This window comes from Furipterus horrens, unplaced genomic scaffold (assembly GCF_987537825.1).
Source record: "Furipterus horrens unplaced genomic scaffold, mFurHor1.1.pri manual_scaffold_1, whole genome shotgun sequence".
In the NCBI taxonomy this organism is placed as follows: domain Eukaryota; kingdom Metazoa; phylum Chordata; class Mammalia; order Chiroptera; family Furipteridae; genus Furipterus; species Furipterus horrens.
In genome coordinates, this window is record NW_028327171.1 from 129,543,527 (window position 1) to 129,564,244 (window position 20,718).

General features: G+C 39.5%; 1 protein-coding gene across 2 annotated transcripts in view; it reads right to left on the reverse strand.

Annotated features, from left to right (window-relative positions):
- NCKAP5 (NCK associated protein 5) overlaps positions 1 to 20,718 on the reverse strand; it is a 1,035,979-nt gene that overhangs the window by 304,097 nt on the left and 711,164 nt on the right. For both annotated transcript variants that reach the window (XM_090279418.1, XM_090279420.1), the window contains one exon: positions 10,056 to 10,205. In XM_090279418.1, coding sequence (XP_090135544.1) covers positions 10,056 to 10,205 — 150 coding nt within the window. The remainder of the gene's footprint in view (positions 1 to 10,055; positions 10,206 to 20,718) is intronic.

Sequence of the window (20,718 nt, forward strand, 5' to 3'; positions counted from 1 at the left end):
GATCGAGTTCAAATGGCATCTTCTTATCTTTTTGCCTCCTCCAAAAAGGATCCAGTTAGATACTCTATTTAGTACTCCATTGACCCTTGGACATATATTTTTAATTTTTAAAAATGTTAATGTGTATTATTCTTATTATGTAAATTAGTACAAGTTTGTCTTTCCTCCAATAATGTGTCTCAAGGGCAGAGAAATGCTCTATGGATCTTTATAACTCCAGCTTTTAGTGGGAGCCCAGGCTTAGTGATGGCCAAGAAGGGAGAAGAAAAGAGTGGGGAAAGCAGGGGAGTGGGGGTGGGGGTGGGGGAGAGAATAGAAGAGAATGTAACAGTGGGGAATTGTAACCCACTCCACCATTCTTTTGATATAGTTTCTGTAAACGCTGACTCTGATAATATGTAGCTTGCAGATGAACAGTGTGTTTGTATAAGAATCCTAGGAACTAACTTCAGAGATATAGACTCAGACTTTCAGGCATCCCAGCTCTGGAAGATTTACCGACCTTAAATCATAAAACCAGGATGATGCAGACCAGACCACTGCTTGTCCACTTTAGAGATCCTTATCGGAATGGATTGTGCTGGTCTTATAGAGAAATTTGCAGCCCCCTCTCCTTAATCTCTTTGTTTTGCTTTCCCTCTTCCTCCTTAGAAAAACTTCTGCCTGCACTGAGATATTGAGATAGGCTTTGAGTCAAGAGTCCCCAATCTTCTCCGATTGATGGCATCTGAATAAACCCCTTTCCTTTTCACCAGACCTGTCTCACAAGTCTGCATTTTGTTCCAACAGGGAGCTGGACCTGCATTCAGTTACAAGAGAGGAGGAGAAGAGAGGAGAGGAGGGTAGGGGAGGGGAGGGGAGACCATAGAAAAAAAAAGATAATATCTATGGAGCAACCTACCTCTCTGAGTGGTATTCAAGCAATTCTGACATTTAAATAACTACAACCGAAGAACTTTACCAAAACATGGCATTGATGCAACTATCAGTTATGATGTTCCATCTTACAATGCCCGAGATGTGAGCTTATGCCCATGACATCCCTCCTGCTGTCTAGGAGTTTTCATGGAACTACGAGGAAAGAGATTCAACACTTTCACTGCTGACCAGTGGGTACAAGCTTGGAAGCTCTTGGTTGGCGACTTTGCCAATGTATAGAGAGAGCTGCCTAAGAATGAAACCAACTTAGAGGAGAGCAAAGTTGCATGACAGAAGAACTCTCCAATGTGGTCTGAACCCTTGCATCAATCCATGATTTCACCCACTATTACACTTCTGTTTCTAGTTATATGACCATTCTTTGTTTTGTTTAAGACGGTCTGAATAAGAAGGACATCCCTGACTCATGATTGAAAGAATGATCACAGTACCTTGACAAAATAGCAAGATTGCCTGAATTGTAGTTTTCTCAAGAATGTAGACCTCTGAAATAGTTTCAGCAGCCTATGGACCCTCCTATCATTCTCTCTTAGATGGAGCAGGAATTGTGGCTCCTTAGGGCTGGTTTGGGCGCTTTTTCCCTAACTGTGCTGCCCTCATTTGAACCGTTCCTGGGATTCTTAACTGGATATAAAAAAATTTAACTGCTTAACCTGAATAACTTAAAAAAAATGATTACATTTTAAGTATTCCATTAAAATATTTATGTATAAAGGCTTATGGACCTGAGCTTATCACAACATCATAATAATGAAAAACCTGTCAACACCCTAGTAGCCAAGAGAAGGGATTAACTATATGGTACTCGGTATCCATTTGATAAATTTCTACACAGCCATTTACCCTGGCTGGTTTGGCTCAGTGGATTGAGCGTCGGCCTGCGAGCTAAGTGTCGCTGGTTCGATCTTCCAGTCAGGGCACATCAGAGAAGGAAAACTCTGATTCCAAAAAACCTCCGCTGCCTTGCGGCATACCTCTTCAGGGGAAAGGCTAAGGGAGTAAACCCCGACAGAAAATCCGGAGCCGGAGTCCCTAAGGTGGTTTGACGTTGTAGTCAACACCGGCAACTCCTGCGGCGCACCTGAAGCCAAGCTGTATTGACTCCGTCTTTCCCTTGGATCCTTCAGCTGCGAAGAGAGGGGGGGTCTGCTGCATGGGCAACAGCAGACCCTCCATATCACCCTGCCCAGGCTCTGTAGCTTCAGCTTCACTGGAGAGGACACTCCAGCGTCATCGCAAGATGTCGATTCAACACGGGAGGAGACAGATACCGTGTCACTCCCGAGTCGGACTGCACAGCCATTCTCGGCGGTGCAGATAGACTCTTAAGAAGCTACACCATCGTCTCTCGAGACAGACGGCTGCCGACGATACGACACAGCCATTAAATCCTGTATTAAAGAACACTGAAGAACATGGGAAAATAGTTTTCATACGTTACATTAAAGAGCAAGCTACTGTATAAAGTGATATTTTCTGACTTCCTAATTTGATTAAGTACAACAGAGAATAAAAAAGACTGGAAATAAAAATAGTAAAATGTCAATAGCAGATATTTCTGCTTGATTTAATTCCAATTTATCGATTTCCTTATATTTTCCTGATTTTCTATAAGGTGATTATTTACTACTTATATAATCAGAAAACCGCTAGTACAAAGGTACATACTGACATAGGCAGGGATTTATTTTTTTGTCTTCAAGCCCCTTTACCAAAGAGGACTTTTTGTCTCTGATCTTAGCGTAGGTGACCAACAGTTGGATACAAATTAATCAGGAGGAAGGCATATATCAGATAATTTAAGACAGGGATGTCTGAAGTTACCTATCAAAAAGCAGTCATGGAATCTAAAGAATGGAAGGAAACAGTTAAAGCTTTCTATTCAGACTACCATCGGCTGATTTATAACTTTAATTTTTTTTCTATTTTCTTAGAATTAGGGAGGATAGAAGTGAGAAAGCTCAGGTTAAAGTCCAGTGAACTAGACCCAAGAATTTGAAAAGCTTTGCATATCACTCTAAAAGCTGTATCTGTGGTTCTCAATCCTGGTTGTGCATCTGAATCACCTGAAGTTTTTTGTAAAAACACGTGTTTAGTCCTCCATCTTAGATTTAGACTTGGAATTTCCTAGGTTGTCTTCGAGGCCTCTGGACTTCTAGAAGGTCTGTTTCTTCATGGGGTTTGTCCCTCTTGTCTGCTTGCAGATTTCATTCATGAGGAAAGTCTAGTGCCACCCCTATTGGGAGGGCTGAATTCCTACTTGCACTCAACTTTTCTATTCTTTCTCCTGCATTATGGATTTCTCCCTTTCCACTGGATTGTTTGCATCAGTACGGGTACACTAGCGTGCCCTGATATCACTTCTTTGTAAAAGAGCTTCTCTTGTACTATGTCCTTGTTCAGGTATGATTCTCCCCATGTCAGCCCAATCACAGGAAAACTTCTCAAAAGAGCTGTCTGCCCATGCTGCCTTCAATCCTTACCTTCCTGCCCACTCCAAACAAAAACTGCGGCTGTCAAGCTTTCAGCTGACCCATCCCTTCCAGAGCCAATAAGGAACTCTGTGCTTTATCTCTCTTATTCTCTTAGCTGCATTCAACAGGATGCCCTGGAAGCACTGTTTCTTCGGGCGTCTCAGACCCTCCCCTGCTTTCTGATTCCCTGCCACCACGTCAACTCCTCTTTCCCAGTTTCAGGGGTGGGCTCTTCTTCCTCAGCCAGACCCCTCCTGGAAGGGCAACTAGGGCTCTGCCCTCTGCCCTCAAGGTCCACACCGACACTTATTTCTGATATGGCCTTGTGAAGTCCCACAATTTAGACTGTCATTTATGCTGATGACTCTCAAATCCAAATCTCTAGCCCTGACCTTGGCCTTGGATGTCCAAATGCCTACGGAACATCATCACTTGAATGTTTAACAGCCACCTCAACTTAAAATGCACCAAAAACCCCGATAATTGTATGTTCCTCTCTGCAAGCCACTTCTCCTCCAAGCCTTGCCTCTCTCAGAAATTTGATACAACCCCATCCTCAGTTGCTACGGACAAAAACTAGATGTCACCCTTGATTTCTCACTTTTTCTTATATCCCACATCCAATCCATCAGTAATTCTAGGTTTTATTTCTAAAATGTATTTTTACTTGATCATTTCTGACTAGCATAGCATAGTAGATCCACACAACTGGAGTTCAGATTCTGATTCTCATACTTACTAAGTGACCTTGAGCAAGTTACCCAACCTTTCGGGGCTCAGCTTCCTCAACTTTAAGATGTATATGATAATAATCATATGTACCTCATCCACAGGATTGTTATGAAAAGTAAAATAGTATATATATTTATTAACTGGAAGAGTGCTTGGAACATAGTAAGCCCCATATTACAGCTTGTCAATATAGTCATCTTTATTATTCCCCACCTGTCCAATGATATTATTATATAGTATTATTTTTATTCCCTATTAGTCCTAGGCACCCACCCTAGACTGGTTTCTAATAGTTTTCATCTGGAATCTAAAACCTGGTGTTCCTGTGTCTACCTCTGTCTTGCTGTTAGCCCATTAAGCAGCAAGAATTGTCTTTCTAAAGCACAAGTCAGATCAAGTTACTTCCCTAGGTAAAAATGCCTAATAGCTTCCATTTACATTGATAATTATATTCAGAGTCTTTACTGAGACCGTGGCCTGTTTAGCTTTACAGGGCCCAGCCCATGTCTACCTCTCAATTCATCTTCCAATTTTTAAATCTTAAACCCTATGTCCCAGGACAGAGTTATTATTTCTGTTTCTCTAACCTGCCAAGCTTTCTACCATCTCTGGAATTTTAAACTTGCAGTTTCTTCTTATTTTTCATCCAGATTTTCACTCAGCTGTCTCCATTTTATTATTTAGGTTGTACTCAACTGGCCTAGTAGCAGAGGCCATTGGAGGTAAATACCTCTCCAATTTCCATCCCTACTCTCCTATTACTATATCACCTGATTTTCTTATTCAGAGGCACTTATTAGTCTATTTACTTGCTTATTTCATCATTTATTATTTTATTAAATATGTATTTTTTGGTCTGTGTTCATTGGGGTTGGAGAGCCCATGAAAATTGATCTAATCCCCATGTCTAGAACAGTGTTTGGCCCATAGAAGGTATTAAATAAATATCTATTAACTACAAACTCAACATATAATTGTGATGTGCAGGCAAGTTTGGGAATTATTATTTTAAATTACCTCATTTTAAACAGGAGTTACTGATTAACAAAAATGCTTATGCTTAGCATTTTAATGGTTATACGTTCATGGAAAGGTATGAGTAGAAAAAGCTGTTATTCACTTTAGCACATTTAATTGCCATCTTTTTTTGCACAAAACACACCTTACCCATAAGAAGCCACATTCTTCTGACCTTGAGGCTATAGCTAAGGCATTTGCATTTCTTGAGGTCTCCTTTACCCCTAGCTATAGTCTGGGAGTAAGAGATGCTATGGGAGTTGAGAGTGAGCCACGGGGGTTTCATCTTGATTTCTAGTCAGATATGAAGTTGATCAATGAGTAGGGAGGAAAAGGTTGAGGGGGATGCAGGAGCGGGGCCTGGAGATAAGCAAATTTCAAGGAACATGTATGAGCAAACCAGGGGCAGGGATACAGAATAAGAAAAACACAAGATCAAGTCAGTAGATTGTGGAGGTCAAATCTGGGAAGATCCCTTAAATCAGTGGTGTGGGATGAGCTGGAAGGGAGGAGTGGTCCTTTGCTAGAAGGGTCCTGCGTGATGTTAAAAATGATGTTTTATTCTGAATAAGCAGCCTTGAAAATCTAAATTAAAAAAAAAAATTGAAAAACTCCATATCTAACATTTATGAGTTACAGAACATTTTCAAGTGGCATCTGGATCACCCATGGGGGCGCTTATGGCAGAAATATAAAGTACACTAAATAATTTCTCCACCAGACATCAGGACTCCAGACAAAAATTATAATTTAGTCCCAGGGGAAGTAGTTACTAGGAGATGAGGGTAAGTGGCCTTCTCTCCTTTGTGAACAACTGAAAATTACTGAAACTAAGATATTAGAAGAGAAAACTGCTAAAAAGAGAAGGAAAATATGTATGCATGTATGTGTATTAATATTATTTTGACTACTGGCCCCAGAGTTCTTTTTGAAAGGTAAATGTTTTATTTAGTCAAATACCTCGATGAGCTTGGGGAATGGCATTGAATGAGACCACGAGTGGAGTACAGACACCTAAAAAACTCTGAATAGTAAATAATGGAGAACTTGGCTGAGAGAGAGAGAAAGCAGGAAAGAGCTGGCCATGCTCTAGGGTAAGAGGCTGGGGATTGAGGAGGAGGTCAAGTGAGGAGGAGGTCAAGTGTGAAATGTCCTGCAGCTAAATGATTTAGGAAAAACAGAGCTATCTAAAGGCCAAGTTCAAAGCCCTTAGCGTTTGGAATATTTTGCCACATACCCTTTGTGGGGTTGGATTTTGGAAAAAACAGCATAATCAGATTCTGTTTTACATGAGGTTGGAAGGAAGATGGAAGGATTTAAAGTTGAGTGCAAGTAGGAATTCAGCCCCTCAAAGAACACAAGAAGGAAAGATTCTGGGTAGGGTGGCAGTAGACTTCCCTCACACTGAGGGACACTGTTCCTGAGCAATACTTACTTTATTCTCAAAGTCAGAGGCTACTCAATCTAGGTGGTTTTTGACTAATACCATATGATCACACCTAATACAGGAACCTAATGAACAAAACAGACAAATGAGCAAAACAGAAATAGAGGCATGTAAACAAGGAACAGACTGACAGTAACCAGAGGGGAGAGGAGAAGGGTAAAAGGGGAGGGGGGGAGAAGGGGGAGGTTCTAGTCAAGGAACTAGTATAAATGACCCGTGGACATGGACAGCAGAGTGGGGACTGACTATGGGAAAGGCGGGAGGTGGGCAGGGCAGGGGAGAGCAATGGGGGTGTGGGGAATGGGACAACTGTAATAGAAAAAAAAATTTTTTTAAAGTCCATTTTGATCTAAAAAAAACGGGAATTTTCATGCTTCAGTAAAATAAATAAATAAATAAATAAATAAATAAATAAATAAATAAAATGAAGACTCTCAGGATATGAATCAAGAATATAGTATTATCAGAAGTCAACTCTGCATCTCCTCTGCTTTTTCACACCTTTTTGGAACCTGCTTGGGGAGCAGGAATCAAGAAGGGCTGCTTCCCACTCTGAAGATAGTTGCTCTCTGCTTCCTACAACCTACAGGCCAAGAGGTCAGAGTACACAAATATGGTTGTTTCAAGAACACACCAATGAAAATATTTTTTGGTTTTCTAAAGTCTTACTGTACAACATCAATATCTACCGAAGTAATTTTAAAGAATTATATTTAATGCCCCTGCAATCTTCCAGAATAGCCTTTGGTTGAAGTAAATACATTGTGTGATGTTTGGGCTGACCCTGAACACAGTTGGTCAGAACAAACCCTCTATTTCCCCACAACGATGGCTAACTTATGAAAATGATTATACAGAAAGCACATATAGTAAATATTTAAAAATAAAGTAAATTAGGGAACATGAAATCATATAAAAATTGGATGAGGCATATGTACATTTAATGATCTCTTTTTATTATCTGTTCAAGTAGACAATAGTAAGATATTTGGGGGCAAGGAAAGTAAACTCAATATTGAGCAAAGAAGTTTAGAAAACAAGCAGTAATGCTCTATCTAGAAAAAAATTAAAGCATTTTTGTGAATCAAAATGGTGGGGCTTAATGGCAAATAGAGATATCATCTCTTGCATCTAATACCGTGTGCAAGAGTGGTTGCCTAAAGTAGCGAGGTCTCTGTGAAAGTAAAAAATAAAAATAAAAATAGATATTGCTTCTCTTTTACTCAGGAAAGGCTTAAGAAACATTCACTGCCAAAGATATTTTTAAAATACCTCTGATCTGATTAAATAAAATGTCATTCACAGAGTTTATTCAATGACAATTAGGTAAACTAAGAGCTTTTTGCACTGTAATCATAAAACTAACAATTTAAATACATGGTTCTAGGAAAGTAAGAACTTATAATATCCACTCATTCCTAGTGTTAAATCCAGTTAATTCCCCTCAAAACAAAGCTATGAGTTTCCCAAAACTCTCGGATAGAAACCTCAGTGTTTCTTGAGAAGGCTTTGCAACTTTTCACAGTGACTATCTTTAAAAAATAAAAAAAAGTATGAGAACCTTTGGGGAGAAAGAAGGGATTCCTGGCCAAAAGGAGGTGCCAGAGGTTCCCCAAGTTGTTCTCTCTTCTGCCCCTGTGGGACACCTCTTAGTTAACCTCTCTACCTTCAGTCACTTCTGAGTGCAGGAACTGATTTTTTTTCCTCCATGGTTCTTGTGCTGATTATCGTATCCAGACATATAGGGGAAAAATGATTTAAGGAATACCAGGTGCCTTGAAGGAGGTGGTGAGAGGAGCCCATGTGCTAGACACTGTGTACAAAAAGTAACTTACTGAATCCCCATTTCTCCCCTGAAAGCTAAGTTACTGTTATTAGCCCCATCTTTGTAGTTGAAGAAACAGAGGCACGGAGAGCCTAATTAATTTGCCCATGGTTTCAAACTAAATAGAAAGTAGTGCAACTAGGATTCAAACCAAACCTGCAGAACTTGGTTCCAAAGTCCATAAACTTAACAAATTTGTTTACTACTTGTTGTGTCAGAGTGACCATAGCCAGGATCCTTGTGTCCACACACATGTATTTTCATTTGCCTAGGTCACCCTTATCTAAGAGAATTCTTTCTGCATAAGCATTACACAGCTCAGACTGGCCAGGTGCCACCTTTGTTAGCTTCATGTATAAATACGGGCCCCTCTTGTTCAAGTTGTGCAGATGATATTGGCTCCCTAAGTCCTTGCCTTCCACCGCAGGATAAGAGTGAAGGCAGATGATCTCTTGGCTCCCATGACTCCCCTGTTCTCACTCACCACCACGAGAACTGTCAGGCAGATCCTGTTGCTCCTGTACTCGCCTGCAGGAGCGAGATTAAACTGGTATGAATTCCCTCTCCAATGCTCCACTGTCATTTTTCAGTCTCGCCAAATCCAAAGTAAACCTGGCTGGAGCTGAACTCCTGTGCTGCTACACTACTACTAAGGAATTTAGAGTAAAAAGGGTAGTACGCCCACTATAGATCCCATGGTGGATTCAAGGCAAGATTTCAGGAACCAACCATAGAATACAAGGTGTCTTCAATTTTATTTCTTTACTCTGCTGAAGTTTTCAGGATTCTTTAGAGCTTATGGGAAAACCACATTCTTATAGAGGTTCTGAAGGCCCTTTGTGCCAAGTTTAAGAAGAGATGAGCTATCCATAGTTCTTGCTTAAAAGTAATTATGTCTCAGTTCTACATGCTAACAGAAAACTTACTAAAAGGAGATAAGCCTACTCATAGCAAAAGGCATCTTTACTGAATCTCTCAGCATGTGAAATCTCAATCAAGAATTAATACTGGAATGTTCTTTGAGGACTGCTATACACATTCAGGAATTAATACCGAAGTGACATCAAATGCCATTAGGTAATAGATCAGTGGTTTCAAACCGTGTCTTAAGGGGACTGTTCAAACACCTCCCTGAAGCACCCTTTAGCTAAGCTTCACCTCTACTTTCACGATTTACATGGCGGACTTCTGCACAAATTTTTTTTTGAAATAATGGTTCTGCCTAAAATTTAATTTTTTACAGTTATCCTCACATAGTATTAGATATTTATTTATTAATTCACTTATTTATTTATTATATTAGGTATTGAGTAAACAAAGTGAAATATCAAATCGCCTCTTCCCTCAAAAACTTGCAGTTCTAGGGGAACTGGTCCAGCTTGAGGGCTGAATTGAATTTAACGTGAATTGTTGTCTGAAGTGCTCTTGTTAAAGCAATACAATTACAGTCCCGAGGTCGAGTCTTTGAGCACAATGAGAGGGGGGCGGCTAGAACCTATTAGACTAGGGAGCTGCGAATTGAAAAAAGGAAGATTTATACTCACTCAAAACCAATGCCAGTAAAAGAAGCGGAAAACACTTATTCTTTCTTTAAATGTATAAAACTCGTTTCACTTCTTACCTCTAGAGCTTTCAATCTTTGTAATAGCAATTTGGTCTTTTCCTTCCCCTCATCTGCACTGCTGCTTTCACTCCTTGAATCTTCATCTGCCACCATGTGAAGATCTTCCAAAGCTTCTTTGTGTTTTCTCTCATCTTCTGACCGCTTTTCCTAAAGCAAGAAAGAATTATTGTTCACAATAATCTTCACTGAAAAATAAGCAAGAGTTTACAGATGAAAATTTTGGAATCTCCCTATTGCTTTTGCATTCTTTCCGGGGCTGAGGTAGAGATTTTGCTGAACAAATTCTGAGTGGCGCTTATACTAGTTAAACACAGTAGATAGTTTTTAATGATTCCTGGCAGGACAAAGCCATTGGGTCACCACCTCTGAATACACATGTCCTCTGCCCAGCTGGAGAAGTGACCTAGCCAACAAAGCCTTGGGTGGAGTCATGTGGTTAATCCATTTTTATCTGCACCATAAAATTCAGCTGTGCTTTAAACTGGGCAGAAATAAATCAACCTTTATACCTTGATTTGTGAACAGCTTAGATCCTCAAAAAAGAATCATTAAAGTCATTGGGCATAAAGCCATTTAAATAATTTAAGGTAAATGTTCAAGAAATATTGACATGATAGTGAATTAAGTGAATTCTTAGAATTCAGAATTCTAAGCTGAACCCAATTAGTTCCTTTGGCTCAGTAATGACACACGTCTTAAGAACCCCTTAGACCCTTTTCTAGCACTCCAGGATTTGTAGTACAGCCTTGAGGCAGACATGAAACGTTATTATCTTGTCTTACCTTCCTGTTGGAAGCACTCACTCAACCCTTTCTCTGGCAGCTTTTGGAAGCTGAGAAGTGTTAATTTGAGCCTCATGACTGGCTCTTGTTTTCAAGGGGGAAAAGAAATGTCAAGAGAATATCATATGAAAAAATGTCATATATTTTGCACTTACATCCAGACCCTGATGCTATAGAACCAGGTGACGTCACTCCATTACACTAATTCTAACCACAATGCTGCAGAAATCATTGTCTTAGTACAGCTGGTTGTCAATCATGGGCTAAACTAAATTATCAATGATTAAAACTTTTTTTTTATATTTAGCACTAAACTAAGATCATTTGCAAATACAGAAGCACAAAAGATATGATTCTTAATCTCCAGGCACTTATACCATCTATTCAGGGAAGAATAGATTTGAGAATAACAAAACAAAACAGGTTTTCAAACTGTGCTCACAAAGGTGCTTTGGAGGTTTCAAAAATATTTAGCTTATTTTCTGAAAATAAATTATAAAGTACATAAAAAAGTCTTCATGCATATATGTGTGTATGTATATATATGTGCATAGGCCCTGGCTGGTTTGGCTCAGTGGATTGAGCGTCGGCCTGCGAGCTAAGTGTCGCTGGTTCGATCTTCCAGTCAGGGCACATCAGAGAAGGAAAACTCTGATTCCAAAAAACCTCCGCTGCCTTGCGGCATACCTCTTCAGGGGAAAGGCTAAGGGAGTAAACCCCGACAGAAAATCCGGAGCCGGAGTCCCTAAGGCGGTTTGACGTTGTAGTCAACACCGGCAACTCCTGCGGCGCACCTGAGGCCAAGCTGTATTGACTCCGTCTTTCCCTTGGACCCTTCAGCTGCGAAGAGAGGGGGGGGTCTGCTGCATGGGCAACAGCAGACCCTCCATATCACCCTGCCCAGGCTCTGTAGCTTCAGCTTCACTGGAGAGGACACTCCAGCGTCATCGCAAGATGTCGATTCAACATGGGAGGAGACAGATACCGTGTCACTCCCGAGTCGGACTGCACAGCCATTCTCGGCGGTGCAGATAGACTCTTGAGAAGCTACACCATCGTCTCTCGAGACGGACGGCTGCCGACGACGATATATATGTGCATATATATATGTGCAGATATATACATATATCTGAAGACCATATAGTATCTTGACCCATGTTAATATGTTTTGTATAGATTTCAAGATACAATTTCTTCATTTCTTCTGTCATCTCTGTATAAATTCACAATTGATTAGGAAGGTAACAGCTCTGTATGAAATCAGACCTGTCTAATCACACACCATGTGTGAGTGTGTCCACAGCATGTGTGAGTTAGGCTCAGATAAATGTCAGGCAGGTTTAAGGTGAAGATCTGCAGCCAGAGCAAAAATCTAGGTTACGACACTACATTTATAGCTTTGATTCTTTAAGGTTTGGTTGCTTGTCAGATTTTCATTTCCATGATAAGGAATATGAAGTCTGTAGATTTATGAACTCAACTTTGAAATGAAAAGGTTCTTCTACTACCCTCTTAAGATTTAGGATTATTATAATTAAACCTTAAACAGATTATGAAGCAAACTGTCTAAAAATGAATTATGGATTTTCACTATTCTTTCAGTCAATTCCATATCTGTGTGTGTATATATATGCAAGTACCTACACACACACACACACACACACACACACACACTGTAATAATTAGGTTCCATAGGTAATGAAACAAAGAAAAGTCACTGCTATGGCAAGTGAACAGCCAAAGATTTTGGAATATGGCAGTCAAGATTCTGGATCTACCATTTATCAGCTTGACAAATAATCTTGTGCAAGCCACTCTTGGCTTCTTTGTCTCCTAAATTTCTGATGAGGCAAATGACAACATATATAACATATACACAGAAACAGCTAATTCTTATTATTTACAGCAGTTATGTTCTATGAAGTTGTCATGAACCCTGTATTAGTGAATACTGAATCATTGCTCCTAGGGGAAATACAGGGTTTGGTTCCTATAGGCCCCTGGTCACAACATTTTCATCACGAATCAATACATAATCTTGCTTTATGAATGTTTCTACTTAAAGACACTTCATGTGATACATATTGGTGATTCATTAACATCAACCTGACAGCTAACAGCACTATACCTCATGCCTGAACAGAGCTTACCTTAACACCATTTCCACCATAAGGCACATCATAGCCTTTATGCACTTAGGAACATGAGACAGCACTTCTACACTATGTTTGGGGGCCATTTTAAACAGTGAAATCACTAACAAAAAGCATAAAATGTCAAAAATATGGCACTAGATAGAGCTCAAAAAGGACACCAGTTTACAGTGTAATAGTGAAACCAGAGGCAGACTGTTGCCTTGTTTGACCTCAGCTGGCAACGGCCATGTCAGGTGACGAAGTTTTCACTACTATGTGGACATCCATGAACACACCGCAAGTGCTAGCAGATAATAAAGTTAGCAGGTAGGTGCGTTCGCAAATAGAGAATCTACGAATAATGAGAATTTACTGAACACAGACATACACATACATACATATCTAAAGTGTCTAGACATAGTGCCTAAATATTATTATATGAAACTGGAAATAATTCAAGATAAAATCGATTATGTATGAGTATTTTAGATTGCATAAAACACAAAAGTCATTTTACATAATTTGAAGAAAGGGCGACCAATGAGGGGCTGTGATATGTGATTTCATGGAAATGAAACATGACTTACGTTTTGGCACAGTTGTACAACTTGAATAGTCAGAGGGGCAAAAGGTGAGATTTTTAGTCAAAGAGAAAACTGAAACAAAGGCTCTCAGTGAGGAATAAGTTTTGCCTTTATTGATTTATGAGGAAACCAGTTATAGTACAGAAATTTTTTTTGGAGATAGTAGTTGAGGAATAGGATTGAAGAGTAAAAGAGAGAAAGGATTCCCAAATATGAGAAAGAAAAATTCAGAAACGACTTATTCATTCATTCGTTCGTCCCACAAATGTTTATTGAGCTCCAACTATTGGCAATTCACTGTTCCGAATCTGGAGATACAGTCAAGTTCCATGAATATATATTTGAATGGTGGGAAATATGACAAGCCCAAATTAATCAGGTAACATAATTGCAGCTGGTGGTAAATGCTCTTAGTAGCATTAAGCATCATAATGGGATGGACAGTGGTATATTCAGGACAATATTAGATATGGTGACTTCAGTGTAGGGCTGTCTGAGGAGATGGCCATCTGAACTGAGACCCAGTGATGAGAATGAAACAGTCAAACAATGGTCTGGGGAAAAGCATTACAAAAAAGATGGAACTGCAAAGCAAACTCCCAGTGGCAGGGCTATGAACTTGCCTTACAGGCCTGTTGAGAATAGTCCACATGATGGACTTACAGTGACTAAAGAGTATGAATAGTAGGGAATGTGATTAGCAGGAAACCTGGACTGTGCAGTGTCTTGCAAGGTATAGAAAGGGGTTTGGATTTTATTCTAAGTGCAGGGAAGAAGCACTGGAGGCGAGTGGGGGAGTGATAGGTTCTGATTTAAATTTCAGAAACATTATCCTGACTGCTGCAGCGGAGAATGAGCTGCGGTGGTAAGGAGCCAGGAGCCCAGCTGGGAGGCCTTTATATAGGAAGGGATAAAAATTAGAAATACTTGGAAAGTTTTGGATAAGGACTTACCAAAAGCAGTTTCTATACTGGATTGGTAGGTCGGAAGCCCTGGATTCAAAGTCCTGCTTTTATACGTTAGCATTTTGCAAGGCAAATCATTGGATCTTTTGCACCTGCAGGTTCACCCCAGTGTAAAACGAAAGGGCTGGAATCACTGTCCCCTCCAGTGCTCAAGTTGTAAGAATTTGATTATTCAGGACAATTTTCAGGAGTAGAATGCTGTCAATATGCTCAGTGGTAACAGAGATGACAAGAGAAGAGAAAAGGGATCTGTACATTTTGTAATAAGAAAGCTGTTAGTGGGGACTTGAGAGCTGCTTGACTAAAGTGTGATGGTGCTACCCAAATTGTCAGTGGTTAGGCAAAAAGAGAAAATAGAGGCAATTTTTTAAGATGCTTATTTGAAAGTTTGTCAGGGCAGGAAACGGAATATAAAGAACTGTGGCTGAAGGGCATCGCAGAGACAAATGAAAACCCTTTTTCAAGTTATAGAAAACCAAATTGTTTGAAGAACCAAAGAGAAAAGGGAGCACTGGGAATGTCAGCAGAGGTGGGAATGGATGAAGGCGAGATCTCCAAAGCAGAGAAGACAGAGGATGAAGGGCATTGATGGAAAGGTCAAGGTTTGTCAAATGTGGTTCCCTGCAGCTTAATTTCCAAGTATCTATTTCTGGATCATTAGCATCTAACTTGGGTTCTTACAGAACAAAGATTTGAGTGTATGTAGTTCATTGAGAACTACAGGAAATACCAGCAGGGAAATGCATCAGGGAAGGGAGTGAGCCATTAATAAGCATACTACTTAGTAACTGAAGCTAAATCTATGGAAACTCAGGGAAATGGGGCAAAGCGCATGTCTCAGAATCATCCCATCCCAGAGGTAAGGACTTGGGGTGTTCAAGCACCAATCGCTGAGAATCAATGGCAACTTTGGGGTGTCCATTTCCTGCACTTCCAGCCTGCCACAGGCAGTGAGGCTTTGCATGCTTCTCACATGAATGTGCCCTTTGACCCGGACATGATAGCTGGGAGCCATGAGAGCACTTGGGAAGGTTCTGGGGTACGGCAGGGCACTGCTGATGTCCACTGCACAGAGACAGGAGGCAGGTGACTGCTCTGATGTCAGACTACTCATTGACCTAAAAGCACATTTCCTGGGTCTCATGTTCTAAAAGACTCTGAAATGAATCCAGAAGGTAGAGTTATCTGTCTTGTCCTTTTCTTAGCTTTTGTCTCTTTCATCACTTACCAATGAGAGTATTAGACTATAATGTAATAATCAGCAGAAGGGAAGAGAGAGAGAGATGTATTTTAAATGAGTAGATGAACAAAAGAGAAAATTAAGAAAGTGATAGGAGAGCTGGGAATAGGGTTAAACCCCATTGACAGATCACTATTGTCAGTTTCAGAAAGGATAGCTGTTGAACTTACATTAAACTCATACAAACATGACAATATTTTAAAAAATCAACTATATGTGTCCTATCCATAATAAATAACCTAGACTATTTTAAAATCAGGAATTTTAGTTCCTTTGCTAATTAATCACTTGTGATTTACATCATAAAAAGAGAGAAAGCAAAGCAGAGGTCAGAAACATGCTTTTAAATAAAATATATTCTCCTATAAACCCAAGAGAGAAACAAGAAAAATAAGCCAAGTCTGCTCCTGAAACTGACAAACTATGAAGGGAGTAAGTTGGTACCAGAGGTGGCCTGTTTTTACGTTTCAGTTCTTTACGGACTTCCGTTAGCAGTGAATTCTATAAAAGTGAGACTGCCACACAAACAACTTTTACTCCCCACATATTTCATATATGGTTGAGACCATGAGCTTGTTTACCTCTACAAATACCAGCTGGTATGTGGAAGCTCAAGATTTAGGAGCTCAGTTAGCATCCAAGTGTTTAAATCAAATTTAGCCTTGTCAGAACGTAGAGCAATCCTCAGAGCTGTAAGTTTCTAAAGCGGACCAGGGCAATGATTCACCTTTTGCGGAGCCCTCATTTTTTGTTCTTTAATAGTCAGCATCGTCAGGCTTATGTAAAATAATATCAATCAACACAGAGCTCTGGGTTCCAACTTAGACAGATGAAAGTCTAGGGAGCTCAGTTAGTCCAAAGAGCTGGTAGCGGAACTCTTCACTTACGGCTAGCTATTGTTGAGTTAAAAATAGTATAGAGGGAACTAACCAGAATGCCCTTCCCCAAAATGTGTCTTATTTATCTTCTGGTCACCAGCTTCTCCTAGCCCAGCACACAGCAGGATTCAATGAAGGTTTAATGAGGTCGCCTGACTTTATAATTAATTAATTAATTAATTAATCCATCCATCTAACAAATATTTACGAGCAGCTCCTACTTGCTAGATGGACGATGCCAGGAGTGAAAATGTGAATAAAAACATGTGGCCCCTGTTCTCACGGAACTCAGAGTCTTATGGAAGGAGATAGATAGTACTCAAATTGTCACAAGCAAATGTAAAATAGTACTGTGATATGTTCTGGGAAGAAGAGTTTCCAGGTGCTTCAAGAATCAGTAACAGAGGAATACAATCGAGAAATCAGGAAGGCCAGTGTCCACAGTTAACACCAGGAAAGTAAACCAGGAAATGACCACGAGGCAGAAAGAGGGAGGGCAATTTAAAAAGTCTGAAAGGATCTAGTTAAGGAACTAGTGTAAATGACCCATGGACATGGACAATGGGGTGGGGAATGACTGTGGGAGAAGGGGTGGGCCGGGTTGGGGGGCAATGGGGGAAAATGGGACAACTGTGATAGAAAAATAATAAATAAATCAAAAATTAAAAGAAAAAAAAAGTCTGAAAGGAGGTTGGTCTGTGTAGCTGGGAAAAGAAATGAGGCTCGGTGGGCTGATGGTGCCAGGCCACAAGTCAAGGAATTTTGCTTTTATCCTTCGGGGAATGGGAAGCTATACACTGTTTTCATGTGTGTGCACATGTGTGTGTGCAGTAAGATTGGAGGATTTGAGTTCTGAAATAGCTCTCTGGTACAGCATGGAGAATAGTCTATGCAGGAGCTGACTAAACTATGACAAGTTCACAAAATGAGACTTCTTAGTGTAAATCATCTTGTAATTTTGATTCTATAGTATGCAGTTCCTCCAACAATGACAAATACCTAACATTTCCTTAGGTTATTGTTATTCAGAGAATGGGCCAATAGCCACTGGCATCAGAGTCAATTAAGGGTGCGGGAGGAGAGATGTGTTGCTTGTTTAAAGTTCAAATACCTAGGCCAACTCTGGCCTTAGTGTATCACAATATCTAAAACTGGAGCCAGGACTCTTTAAACTTAGGGAACACCACTGGTAATTCTAACCCATGTTGAAGTTTAAGAGCTTCTGGACAAAGAAGACCCAGCAAAGAACATGAATCACTTTCACTTCAGATAAGTTTTTGAGGTTACACATTTGATTTAATATTTATAATAAATAAGTAAATGAACATATAATTTTGTTAATCATTCAAACCAATACCCACTGGAGAGTAAAGGGCTATTAATAGTATACTGGGACTGTAGTTGTTAGCCAAGCAGCTAGGACATATCCACTGATAGCTTGCTAAATACTACTTCAGTAATAGAAGCCAGATGTTGATATACACAATAGAAACTATTCTATATTAGTGTGATAAGAGGCCCTTGGAAACTTACTGAGTACTGAGAGTCCAATGCCTACCATGTTATGATTGTGCCTTTTAAGGGAAGCAGATGGCATTAACAGTTCCTAAATACTTTAAATGGCTTCTTCATCAAAGGCCACTATGGTTGGAAGAGATAGGTTCTATGTGAGCAATATGGAAGAAAAAATTTCCTGCTTGGAAAGTCTTCCAAATTTAAAAATAATGCTTGCTTGCCCCTTGTTTTTATAAAGAATAAGGAGAAATCTGTCCATCAGTGTCCTAAGTGAGGTAAGAAAGTATCAACTGGTTGTCATAATGGGCTCACAATTTCAGGAGTGATCCCAAGTCTGAATGCAAGATGTAAGGAAAACTGAAGAACTCAAATTAGGGTAGAAAGGAAAGACAATGTGTGTCACTTTGGGACATATGTTGACATTTCACTCGATACGATAAAGAAAAGGGAGAATCAATGTCATCTGTTTCTAGAGGTCCATGAAGTCCCATCTCACTGTGAACTATTCTTATCCAGGGTGGTTAGTCTACTCTTATCCAGGTGGGAACATAGACTCAGTTTTATAAATTTTTAGAACAAGTAGAAATAAGAAATCTACATTCCAGTTCTAGCTCTGCCACTAACCAGCTGTGTGATTTTTAGGGAAGTCACATGACTTCTTTGTTCCTCAATTACTTCATTTGTAAATAAAATGCACAGAAAGAGACTAACTCAAATTTATACAATTTTGATCACCTGTAAAAACTCAACTTTGAAGGATACATATTTGAAATAATGCTGAAGTTCAGGGATATAATGCAGAATGACATGAAAGTTCAATCTGCCTAAAAGACATGTTGCCTAATAAAATCTTTCTTTCTCTCCTCTTTCTTTTACTTGAAAAAATCCTTTACTCTCTTTGTTGTGTACTTTCTCTCTCTCTCTCCCTCTCCCCACCTCTTTCTCCTCTTTCTCTCTTTTGCTTGAAAAAAAACCTTCCCTCTTTTTGCTGTGTACTTTTCTTGGGCTCTACAATAGAAGTCACCTAATTTAACTTTTGCATTTAGCACATTACAATTGTTTTGCCTGTAAGAAGAAAAGCCCGGTGATCCACAATAAATGAGCAAGAATTTAGTAAAAGTACTCCTAACACAGGAAATCATGCCCAACATGAATCTTCTCTGAAGGCATTTGCTTTATGAGAAAAATAATCCCAAGTATCCCCTGTTTGCAATGATTTAGAAAAGTAAATAAAATTCACTCATCTCTTGTATGTTTATCATCATTTTTAATTCTGATGGCAAACACATTAGCCTACATGTAGAAACACTGTATGTATGCTGATGATAACAATAGTTATGCTCTGTCCAAATTCATTCATTCATTTTCTAATGGAGATTGCTCTTATCTCTTACTACTGCTCAAAAAAGAAAGAAGAAAGAAAAAATAAAACCTCAAATTCGGGTAGATTCTAACTTGAAGAAAGCAAAATGAAATCATGGCACTATGAAAAGGCATCTGACTTTGGTGGAAAGCTAGTCAGACATAGACATTAGAACAGATTTTTTTTTTTTTTTCATTTTGAATACCCACCTATGTGTTACATCCAACCACTAATTTATAGTAAAAATATAAAAAGCTATAATTTACAAGGGATCACATAAGGCAAAGACTAGGGTGGTAGTAGCATGAAATGTTTTTTCCAGAACACACACAAAAAGTAAATAGCATCTAATATTTGTATAACATCTCAGAGTTAAACCAAACAACCTCGTACACATCATTTATACACTCACAGCAATAGAGATGAGGGGCAAATATTTTAGACTCCCTTTACAGACAAGATAATAGGTTTTGTTCAGTTATAGAACAAATGAGTCATGGGGATATAATGTACAGCACAGGGAATACAGTCAATAATATAACTTTGTACAGTGACATATGGTTACTAGACTTACGGTGACTACATCAAAGGGTATATAAATGTCAAATCACTATGTTGTATATATGAAACTAATATAATATTGTGTGTCTACTATACTTTAAGAAAATGAAAAAGAAAACAGGCTCTGATGGGTTATTAAGTGACCTATTTAACAGTAAGTAGCAGAACCAAAATGTAAATCCAGTTCTGATTTCAAATGTCATGCTCTTTCCACGAACTCAGTTACCTCTTTCAGACTTGCCCATGCCCCTACGGATCTATCCTTAATGGGAATTCTATCTGAGGAGCTGTAATCTCTATTCAACTGCGAACCATGCTGCTGACAGCATCTGTCCCAGGGCTCCCAGATCATTCCTCCAGGGAGTGGATGCTTTTATCAGAGATGTCATTTCTGGCCTCAGATGACTACCAGCAGAATAGGTTTAACCAACCACTACCACTTCCATAGTTAATGATGACCAATTAGTTCAAAATATAAACACAACACTATATTACAATCTAAATGGAAATGCAGAGGCCAGCTGTCTGGCTGACGGCCGCCCCCTCCGCGCGAGCCCTGGTGGCGGCAGCTTCTGTGATTTATTTACTCATTTGTTTTCTGGTGGTAGGGAGGGTGCACAGAATATATTGTCACTTT